The following is a 12,061-nucleotide window of genomic DNA, read 5'->3' as shown; positions in this document are numbered from 1 at the left end:
ATTACATGTGGGCAGTGTGGAGGAAGAGTCCTAACCTAGACAAGAGAAAAGAGTAAGAATAAATAATATCCAAGTATCTGTGGAGAAGGGGAAAAGTAGCCAGGACTAAAAGGTGGGACTTGGAGAACTACAACTCGTATCCTGGACAGGAAGACAGTTTTGATGGATGGAGACTAAGATTAGTAAAGTGTGCAAGTAGGACCTAGGAGTCATAAGTTAGGAAGTTTCCAAGACTTGTTAAGATGTGGGCAGGAGACCAAGGGCGACAAATGACATAGTGGTACAAAACCATTCAGAGTTCATACAGCTTTTTGGAGATGCAGTTACTCTGTCCTTCCCTCACTTTCAGGATGGTCAGCTTGAGAATGGGGCATTGTGTGAACAAGTCCTGGATGTTCAAAACTGCAAAACCGAAATACATGAAAATTGTGTCGGAATCTTTAAAGCACTGTGTAATACTTATACCTTTAGGCTACTCAAAGTGGGTACCCACATTACTTAAAATGATTTATCTGAATGTTTGTGCCTTATATCCAGGATTGTAAACACAATAAAACCCTCTCAGCTTACAAGGAGGTTTTTGAAAATTAGGGTTTTTATTTGTGAAACATTTAAAAACTGGTGAATATCAATGAAAAGCGATGAAGATGTTAATGTTTTCACAGCAGACTGAAGAGTTGTGGTCAAAAGTGTTAGTGCAGTCCTTCCTTGGATATATAGGGCATTATGGATAAAGGAGAAAGAAGTTCATATACCTTTCAAGTAGATAGAGCTGCTACTGGGAAGGTGAAAAGGATTGAAATATGCACTTGAAAGAAAGACTCATGTTGTTGGAGCGATGTAATTTGCTAGAGGAGCCTAGGGGTTGATGTCATTCTATGATTATCTGTATGTGGAGCATAATAAACTCTGAGTGACTTCATCGGTATGGTACACAAAGTATCCAGTGGCTGGAAGATGAAGCTAAACAAATTGAGATGTCAAATAGGTCTCCACGTTCAACATGCAGTATAATTAGCCATTGGAAGAACCTGCTAAAGAAAAGGTCCTGTCCTCCACAAAATATATTTTCTTTTTCAAGCAGGAATTAGTTTAGGGAAGTTCACTGCCCTGCATTATTCCTGTGGTCAGAAAAGATCATTGCAATGACCGCTTTTTGCTTCTGTAGCCTTTAAATGTATTAATTGTGTACCATCATCAAGAACTGGACAATAAGGATACAACAGACGGCTAAACAACCAATTAACTGAGCAGCTTTTCAGCCAAAATAATGAGAAAAATACAACTAGATGGTAGCACTGAAAAAAGTAGCAACAGTAAAAGACAATAGCTGAGGCATCGTTTGCTTTAATCACAATTTAAATTTAATAATCAATTCCTTAATGAAGACACATTTGCAAAAGTGCTATTGAGCGTGGCTTCAAACTAAGATAAGCTCTCATGGTGATAATGCTGCTTCATTATTGTAAATTTTGTCTGTGGTGGACAGTAGACAAAGGACAGTTCCAGTAGTAGTTAAAATTCCAGGAATGACACATTGGGAGACTGCATCCTGATGCCACTGACATACTGAGAAAGCTGGGCTCGGTTTCAAAAACTGTGGTCACTTCAGCATGCACATTTGCAGATGCTTTTCTTGAGATAACTTTTCGTTTCCAAGTCATGGATACTGAATACTTTCTGCAAACTTACTCCTGCTAGCCTGTGTTTTGTGTCTTGAAATTGGCGGTGAGCTGGGATTTCTTTCTTTGTTTTATGGGTCCTTTTCTGAAGTTATTTAACAGTTGTCTCACACTTGTGTTGTAACAGAAAGCATTTAGACCTATAGTATGGTCTTTATATTTGAAGAAGACTTTAAAATTACCTATTCAAACAAAGATACAGCTCTTGAAAGAAGAAATACAGGAATAATGATTATTCTTGCCTCTCTTTTCTTTCCTTGTTCTAGCACCCTCTATGCCACCATATGAACTTGAAACACCTTTGAATCAAACTGACAGCACTGTGACAGTCTTGCTGAAACCTGCACAGAGCAGAGGCGCTCCTGTCAGGTACTGGCGGAAAAAATCTTTATAAAATTAAAACCAAATTGATTAATTTCTTGAACATGTTTTCTGGGGATTTTCTACACAGCAATCAGTGTCTAAATTCATGTCTGTATGAGCTCTAATTAAATTAAATAACTGAAGAAAATGAAAGTGCTTTGATGTTGAATTTTCGTGTATTGTTTAAAGGATTTGATCCAGATGCAAGTGGCTTGTTCTTTGAAGATAAGGAACAAAGCCATAGTTCTGTTGTGTGGGTGGCTTCTTTAAGGTAATTGCTTACTGCAGTGTTATAAGTTCAAGGGCATATCACATTTTTAATGCTGAGCTACTGTCTTTAATATTCACTCTTCTTGTTTACTTCACAGATTTAAGATAATCAACTTTAGTAAGTTAGCCAATTTAAACAATATGTACTGTAACATGCATAAAGTATTTACGTTTAATTGACCATGATAGCAGCAATAGGAAAACAAAAATCAACCTGGAAAACCAGTAGCTTGGATTTTTTAGTATTATGTAGTACCCGTTAATGAATTTCTAATTTGCAGAGGTTTATTTCACAGCCAGATACATGGTGCTGTGTAAGTCCTTCATTGATTAGAATAAAAGATGCTTTTCAGTGAAGAAAACAGAGGAATGGTTAGATTATTTTGAATGAGAAACAGTAATGAGCTCAATACTGAATAAATGAAAATACGTTTGAGAGAAATATAGATTTTCAGAGGTATGGGATGTTTTCCCTTTTGTCTAATCATGTATCAATAAAAATGGTTAACTCTTTTGTCACTGTAGGCAGAGTTTCCACCTATAGTGAATGACTATCAATTATTTTCATCGTGATGCTAAGGTTTTTGGCAATTTCTGTTTGGGATGTACAGATCTGCTGTACTCATATATGTGTAAATGAAAATAAACGTCCTTTGGGTTTCTTCAGAATATTCAATGTATATTTATAGATACATATATATACACACACATTTATATACATTATATATGTATGATTAGGGGGTTTTTACTCTGCAACATATTCATTGTTGCATTATATATTATATGTATGTAGGTCTACATTAAGGAAAAGCCATCCCTTTGGTCATTCAGACAGTTTTTTAGAACGAAAATGTAACACTTTGGGGAAGTCTGAACCAGCTGAGAAAAAACCAGAAAGTAATTAAAGCAGATTTAATAAAACTGTTTGATTTAGAAAATTAGATTAGAAACAGAATGATGTGATGTTTGTCTTACTTTATCTCAGAAAGCTGTAGTGTAGTCCTTCTGAATTCAAGCATCTGGATTAAAATAATACCAGTTGGAGTCATTGTTGTATAAACACAAACATATTAGGCCATTAATAAAGAAACAGTTTCATTCCTTTTATCTGCATCATGAACTAAAGATGATTGACTCCTATAGCAGTAGTGACACATCAGAAACTTCACTGACAATAGAAAGGAGCTAGTTAGGAGATTAAAGTGCCAAATAAGGGGATGAGTGGTTAGGAAAATAGGAGGAGAGATTTAAAGTAACATGAAGCTATAGAACTGACAGGTGAACGCACAGCAGCAGATTTACCAAGGGCCTTTGCAACATGTCTTAAAATAAAATGGATGCTGACTGCAAACTCGCAGTGTAAATACTGAGTGAAGCAGAGAGTGAAAATTAAAGTAAGAATACTTTTAATATTTTATTGTGCGTTACACTCAAGCACACAGTTATTGCATAGCTTGCAGAACACATTCTGCATATGGATTTTATCATCTTAATCTGTATTCATTGGGTGTTAAAAGTTTAGTCATACTTCATTTATGCACACCACTAAGCAAGATGCCTTGTCTATTGATTCTGCTACAACTACCGGCTTGGTTAATGCAGATTTTTGAAACTGCACTAAACTTGCAGTGTAAATGATCGTTGCTCTTTTATTGATCAACACATCAGCCATGTCACAAAAAATTCTTTAATTCCTGAGGTGGATAAGGAGAGCACAAATTCTGCCATTCAAGTGAACAGAGCTAATACCTGAGGTCATTCAGAATTCCATCATTTTTCTGTGATTAAATTCTTCTTCTCTACTTAAATATGAAAAATCCTGGTATCTTCTACCTTATTTAGAATCTGCAGACAACCACCACAACGTAAAAGGAGAGAAGGGGCAATGCTGTTTAAGTGTTGATTCAAAAAGCAGACTTTATAGAAATGCTCAGGAAGCTCTGTTTACAATGATAAAGTACACGTTAATCTTGAAGGCCAAATGGCATTCCAGGTTGTTTTAGAGTTCATAAGACTGGACATGATTAAAATGTATTTTGTCAGAGTTTTAATACAACAAATACTCCTTGCTTTGTCTTCAATTTCAGGTCCAGCATGTTTTATGGCTGTTGCTGTGTTTATTTCAAGGAGATTATTTCAGAATTATATGTGGTTAAAGCAGTAATGCATTCAGTAATGATGAATGTATGCCCTTCTTTAACAGCTGGCTAAGCTATTTTGATTTTTAGAATGATTATAATTTGCAAGGCTTTTTTTTTTTTTAAGATGATGGCTCTGTGGAAATTGTGTAATGTATGTATTATTATGGATGTTCTCTTTTCTTCCAAAGGTATGTGTATGTGTCAGTACAGATTTAAAAATTTTCTGTAAAAAGCATATAAATGCTATGAGGGCCCTTCAGCATCTATTGAGGCAGTATCAGTTGTACCTTCTACTTCTTCAGGGCAAGTTAGCCTAAAGTTTAAAAGACCCTGGGGCCAAATTGTCTTGCAGGTACATAGATTGGTCAGTTCCGTATACTTCAACTGAGGAATGCTAATCTATTGCAGAGATCTGGCACATAGACAGAAATGAAAAATGTAATGCTCAGTGGCTGCATGTATTTAGTGTTATTTATATATTCATCTAAGAAAGAGCTTTAGATTGTTTGCCACATTCCATTATAAAAGGTTCTTGTGACCTTCTCTGGAAAAGTTTTCCTGCAAGCTTTTAGCTTCAGCAGGGAGAAGCAAGTTTTCTTTGTTGCACAGATTTCCATTTAGTCTTGCCATGGTAAAGATTGAGTGTTTCCGCTTCTTCTGTCTGGCTCACATAATCAGCAAAATGCTGTCACCATACCACCCTCCTCCTGCAATTCTGTGCCACATCCTCAAAAAGCCTTGACAGTAACATCCCAAAGATTTTGGCCCAGATAACACCAGAACCACTTGGCGATACCAAGCACACCAGGAGCAGCAGACTGGGGAAAGGTGCAAGAAGGGTAAGACTGTCCAGGCTCTACTCTGCCTCCTGGTCTCTTCCTCATATTACATCACAGAGGTTGGCTCAGCTGGATTTGCCCCATTAGACCCTTCTAATCAGTTAGTGGCCCATTCACCCACCCTTTCTGCTCTTACAGACAGCACAGACAGTTGATACTTTCCTCTTCCAGCCTAAAGTGACCCAACAGGAGGGCCAAACGTGTCAGCTAGCCATGCCCTGGTGATGCAACGCTTGCCCTTTAGGATGCCAGAGCACTTTCTTGTGCTGAGTGTGTGGCATCAGTCCAGCAGCACGTGGGGCTGCAAAGCCCAGACAGGATGAGAGGGAGAGAGAGAATTGCAGCGATTGCCAAGTAATATAATTTAAAAGTACCTTGAAGAAAACATGCAGAAGGAAGCAAATGAACTTTGAATTATGTGAGTTGAAAGCTGAGAGTGTGCTAGAGTGAAGGCAGTCTGTGTGCTCTCGGTGCATCCCCTTTATTGTCAGAGTGCTTAACTTCTTCAGCATGCATGGATAAGAACTCTATGGGGAAAATAAAGCAAACATCTCTTTACTTGAAGTGCTTAATTTTAATCTCTCTTCCCTGAAGAAATAATGTATATGATATTTCCGCCCAAAAGGCCATATTAAGATATTAAGTATTTTGAAGTGCATCTGAAAACTACCATAGAAATTTCAAACTATATGTTATCTGCAGTGATAAGCACTCCTTTCTACTACTTCATCAGATAGACACTTCATGATGTGTTCACATTGTCTAAATTCCACAGAGATTTATGTTTCTTATTGGCCTAATCCAGACCTTTAAAGGCACCCTGTAAATACTGTGTTCATTGTCACAGGTGGAATTAAGGCCATCTGCACATGATCCCTAGGATAGGAATGGTATGATTCAAAGGAAGATGCGTGGTGTAGAGAAACCTTTGTCAGCCCAAGTCCAGGGACTACTTCATTCTGTATGTGGCTTAGCCATTTCAACAACACTCATAGTATGATTCTTAGATGAATGACAGAGGACACCTAATTCCTACCCGCTGACTAGCAGTGGGAAGGAGTAAATTAAACTGAGGTGGTCACCTTTGGAACGTGAAGACTTGTATGTAATGCAACAGTTCCCCACTGGAACCACCGTGTGCTGCACGTGAAGCAGAGGTCACAGTTGCCTCCCCTTCCCTGCTGCACACATTGCAAGGCAGGAGGATGTGTCATAGGGCCTCATCTCTTTTCTTCAGCATGACCGGTGCCACAAGGATCAGCCTTTTTCGTGTCTGGCCATCCCATCTGCTTTGTCACTGTGTCTACTCACTTTCTCCCAGGCTGGCAGCAGGAGTTTTCCCTCTTTGTGCCCCGTCGGTTAGGGCATGCAGTACTGTTCAGACACTTCCACACAAAGGAATGTGGTCATCTGAAGCCTGAGAGAGCTTTTGCAGGACCTTCCAATCTGACAGACAGCCTTCCAGAGAAGCCACTACTTACCTTTACTCTTGAAACTTACCGACTTTGCAAAACCACTCACCTGGTCAGCAGATTAAATTGTTTCACTGGCAATCAAGAAACCCAAACAAAAGCTAGCAAGCTAGCCAAGCTGTTTGGAAACCTGTGGCAGGTATCATTGGAATTCAAAAACAAGCAGGGCTTCAAGCACTCAGAATATAAAAGTTTCAGGACATTTTCCATAATGTTGAAGAGACCACAGGGCACTTGCGTTGCTGCTGTGAGTACATGGCAGCCACATGACTGGGCCTCAAAGTTGCAGTCCACTTCTCAGAGAAGAGGAGGTACTGGTATCTCAGTCTGAGTTTCTACGTTACATGGTAAGAGTGCAGCATTAATTCCCATGCATAAATTGTGGAGGCAGACATCATAAGTATGATTATAAATTCAGGATGAGTGAACAAATGAGTTTTGAATGGGAGAATGCTGATTGGCACAGTAAGAGACATGTTAGTGATCTGTGTGGGAAAAAACACGGCAACAGCACATGCAAATAAAAGCATTGCAATATCTGTATTTTTAGCTCTGTCCTCTCACAGTTCCTACCTAGCACGTTATGTAATGCCAGCATGTTATTGTAATTTCCTTCTATTCCCAGTGACATTACATGGTAATGCAGTAATGAGAAAAAAAGAATATCTCACGTAGACACAGCTGAGGAGAGAATTATCAGAACTGTACATTAACTGGGAGAGATTTGGAAAGCTTCCCAGTAAAACAGCTAGTGAAACTTTGGCCTTTCAAGAGCTCACTGATAAAATGGTCTAGATATTTGATGGATTTATGATAAAGAAATGGTAATGTTGAAATGGTGTTACTATGCATGTTCAGGTAGCATTACTAACTCACTAGTATTCTGAACTGTCATGTTCAACATGTAGCCTGTTGAAATATGTGAGACCACAATGTCTAAAGAGCACAAAGGGAACTTACTGTCCATTCTTTAATTCGCTTGCCACAAGCAATCTTTCTGTGTTTAAGGGTCTGTAAACATAAAGCCTTGAATTGTATGCTGTAGGGTCAGTTCTTGCCTGCAAACTATATTTCCAAATCATAGTTTTACAAGCTGTAAGGCAGCCAGTAAACTTGTTTGAGGATGTCTGTGGTACAGAAGGGACAGGGTTTTATTAATGCCCATAATTGTCACTTCTTTATAGCAACAAGTATAATTATTTACAGCAGAAGGGTCAATTTCAGTTTCATTGAGGGAACAGTACAATAATTGCTTATGCTGTAAAAATGCTGTAATTCTTTTTTGTTATGCAGTAGAACTTGTCTTTGGATTTTTACTGTGACTTGAGTTAAAATTTATGGTATGTGTTGCCTGGGCATGCGTGGTGCAGCTTCACACGTCCTTCTGGCTTGTTCAGAAATTCCCGTGGTCCTTTTACTGTGACTTCTCACATAGTCCCTGGGTAAAAAGGAGCATTGATTCTTGATTTTTTTAATTGGTAATGTGTGCCACTGAGAATTCAGCATGTAATGCTATCTGTCATTTAGCAATATGATTAATAAAAAATTAATCTGTGATGTGTAAAGCAAGCTAGAGCAATTCCAGGATAAAAGAAAGAACAGATTATTCCGTATTTCTGAAGAGATTATTTTTCAGTTTTGTAACTCGCTGATACTTTCTCACAGGTTTTGGTTATAATTAACAACTGAAAAATTTGCTGCACTGTTATGAGGCTCTGCTTTTTTTTTTTTTTTTACCTTCCTTCTACATGCTGACCTTAAGTAGGATGCAGTGGAAACCGTATCTTTGCATAACGCCTAATGATAGTCTTCTCTGTATTGCTTACCTCTCCTGACAGCATGATAGTCCAGTTCGTCTAGGCTAGTTCTCTACTAACATCCTTTGGACCACGGGGTTTTTCCAATCTCCCTGGTGAAGGATGAAGTCCAGCAGCAAATGCAACTCGTGAATCGTATAACCTTCTGAAACTCATACCCTGTTTTGTGGGCTCTGGATTGCCAGCTTCAGTCAGAATTGATAAAACATATTTTTCTTAAATCTGCTTACTAAAATGAACAGCTCAGTCTCTTGAGTATGCAAGGAACAGAACAGTGTCATTTTTTCATGATCCCTTTCCAAGGAGTAGCTACTCAGAGCTCAGCATAGTCTACTGGAGTTCAGGCTTTAGGTGTGCATATTTGCTAGTGACTTTTGTATGCCCTCTACCGTTCTCTGGTACTGAGGCCAGCTGGCTTAAAACAGTCCGTGTTCATACTGCAGAGCTCCCAGGCACAATGACCACCTACACATTGCCAGTTGGGAGCGGGCCCTGGTTCACGTCTAGAAATTTTGGGGAGAGTGGTAGCTGGCTGGTGTCAAAGCCCTACTGGGAACCTTTCAAACCATTTAACAGGGAGGACAGTGTTGCATTTCTCTATTCAATCTCCTGTTATGCATACAGCTTAGATGGATTTTAGGCAGCTCAGTGTTAGCAAGTCTGAGCTACCAACCTGTTCTCGAGTGTCGCTGTGTTCTCAGTAAACCATTAGAAGCTTCTAGCTAGGAGCACAAAGTTCCTAAAGCTCCTCCTAAGCAAGCAAGAGGACTGAAGTCCTTCTTCCTTTCTCACAGGACTTTTAATGTGTTATCTTTCAGATGGTCATTGAATAAAAACAGAAATAATGGACAGAATAAGGAGAGTCTCTGTTTGATTAGACAGATCCCTTCATGAATGCTTTCCTGGTTCTCTGATTCTTCTTGTATTTCTGTCTGCATCCTAGGCCAACCTCAACAGGAGACCACAGTAACGTTGTTCAGATGGCTGGGGGGTGGGAGCAGTGTGGTGAAACCTCTCGGGTTCAAAACAGTATTGAACCCTGGCCTCCAGTTTCTGAGAACATGTTCAAGTCTTTAGGTTATTGTGGAAAAAGCTGCCGTGACTGTCACATCTCTCATCAGTCAGCTCAGACATTTGTACCCTAAGCCAATGTGGATCTATACAGTAAAGCTCCAAGTAAAGTGCCTTTCAGGTCTTCAAATGTAAGCATCTTCTTCTGGCTGAGTTTAGGTAGTTCCTCAGTTACAGGCACAATGATCACCCCGTAGAGACAGTATGAGAGGTACCATTGCACCTTCATCTCAGAGTAGCCCTCTGGAGTTGTAAAGAAACGTGTTTCTCTCTCCCACTGAGTGTGTAGGGGGCTGAAATGTATGTCTGGGCACTCGCCTTGAGAGAGAGAGGTGTTTAATTTATGGACCGTAATGAAAGAGTTACGAACATCGCTGGAACTTGCTGCATTGCGGATTTTTGAAAGTGTACTCAGTTTATACATACATGAGTTCAAAGGCAGAACAACCAGAGCACTCCTTGAAAATGTAAGAAAGAGATGCTGTTGCCCTGTATTTACTGAAGTATGCCAGGGGTTTGTTTTCGTTTTACTGTGTGCTGTGGAAGGATTGAGAGGGGAGTATGTGAGTCAGCTCCATTTCCCCCAGTGGTTGTTGAACAGGATTATGTGGGGATGTACTTTCTGGAGACATTTTAAAGTCATTTTCTGACGATGTGTATGTTAGTTTGTAGCCACAGTGCTGAGTGACCCATTCTAAATTCCTGTAAAACTGTGGTTAGGAATTGTGAGGCACATATAACCCATTGCGGTCTCTGGGAGCTTTCATTGTTGATCTTGCTGTGTATGATGCATGTGTGCTTCCTGTATCCTTAATGTCAATGTGAAATTAGATTTTCCACTGTGGCTTATCTCTCACTGTGGTTCTTTAATTTTCGTGAAGGTTTGCATCTCGTCAGTATTTCTGCTCTCGAGTGCTGGATGCTGAAGAGAGATGTCCCAAGTGAAAAGTATGGAGTTGCTTTTAGGGATTTTTCACCCGTTTCACTAAATGAGCACTCAAGTCAGTCTCGCAGGTCGTATTGGAAGCCATAGCTGCTTGGGCCCTGTTAGTACTGAAGCCTTGGCAATGTTGAGCTTCAATCTTTCTGTGCTTTAGCCATGTCATATACTTCTTTTTTGTGGTTCTTGAGATTCAGTTGCTTTTCTTTTGTAAGAATTTAAATTATGTGTTTTTAAGTGGCTCAGAAGAGCTCTAAACCAGTGGCCATGATGTAAGTACATGCTTGTTGTGCTGTATTGTGAAGTACTGAGTTAGCAACTGAGAGGTGACCCAATAACATTCTGCATGTTTTGTTTATAGATATCAAATATAAACATAACCGTTATAATCCATTTGGCAGTAAAAGCAGATCCTGCCTGCAGCTTTGGATTGGAATACTGCACAGAAAATACTGAATAGCCTTCAGGATTAACCTCCTACAAATAGGATGAGATGCAAAAGTTTTCATTTTATGAGCTAATAACAAGGATGCACGTTGTAAGATAGAGGCTCATTTTTTGGAAATAAATGGGAGAAGAAAGTGTGTATTGCTTGTGGTGTGACTGTGAAATAAGCGAAGAGACTGCACAGCAGGAGGGGTTTCCAGCAAAGGTGACGAACTGTAAGTGCCATTGTACAAGACACTATCAGGACCTCACAAACTCCTGTGCCTAGTTCTCGTCTACCAAGAGCTGCCAGTTTGCTAGCACCACAGCAGCAGAGCGTTATGGCATAAATGATCAGGGAACTGGCAAACCTGTGTTACACATGGAGGGACCAAGGACTAGACTTGTTTCAGCTAGCCAATTAAGGCCAAGAGAAGACATGATTGTTTTCTAAAAATACATCAGAGGAATAAACTTCAGAGAGGCAAAAGAACAATTTCAGTTCAGAGAGCATGTAAATAAACAGGTCAAATATAAAATCTCTACTCAGTGGTGAACTGTAGCTCTGAAAAAGGTACAGATACAACTGTCAGGAAGGTGATGCTAGCTAAATTTATAGACATGATTATGAGATGCGGTATTGTGTGAGAGTTACTCACGTGGCACTATGGTGCCAAAAGTCCCTTTTCAGTTTTCTGTACATGACAACCACCCCCAAAAGCACAAGCTTTTGTCAAGAAGCTCAAACAGACTAGTGTTGTCTTCATCAGGGAGCCAAAACTCTGCAGGGTTTTTCTCATAATTGAGGTTACAACACAGAAGTAACCTGTACCATTTTAATTGCCTTTTCCATAGATTCTTTGACAATGGTGCATTTTCATACTGCCGTTGACCTTAGAATTTTTTCTTCCAGTGTTGTGTTTTTTGAGCAAGTTTGTAGGAGCCCTTTATTTACTAGCAAACACTAAATGGCTGCATTAAAAAAAGATTCTGTTACTAATACATAAATGTATGGCAGGAGGACTGTGGTTTCCAGGACA

At 39.4% G+C, this 12,061-nt stretch overlaps 1 protein-coding gene across 1 annotated transcript in view; it reads left to right on the top strand.

The window, feature by feature from the left end:
• Positions 1-12,061, top strand: part of PTPRM (protein tyrosine phosphatase receptor type M) — a 475,520-nt gene that overhangs the window by 263,706 nt on the left and 199,753 nt on the right. Inside the window, exon 11 of the mRNA XM_086472548.1 lies at positions 1,949-2,051. Coding sequence (XP_086328674.1) covers positions 1,949-2,051 — 103 coding nt within the window. The remainder of the gene's footprint in view (positions 1-1,948; positions 2,052-12,061) is intronic.

This window comes from Leptosomus discolor, chromosome 13, assembly GCF_034619465.1.
Source record: "Leptosomus discolor isolate bLepDis1 chromosome 13, bLepDis1.hap2, whole genome shotgun sequence".
Classification (NCBI taxonomy): Eukaryota; Metazoa; Chordata; class Aves; order Leptosomiformes; family Leptosomidae; genus Leptosomus; species Leptosomus discolor.
This window is presented reverse-complemented; position numbering and strand designations above follow the sequence as displayed.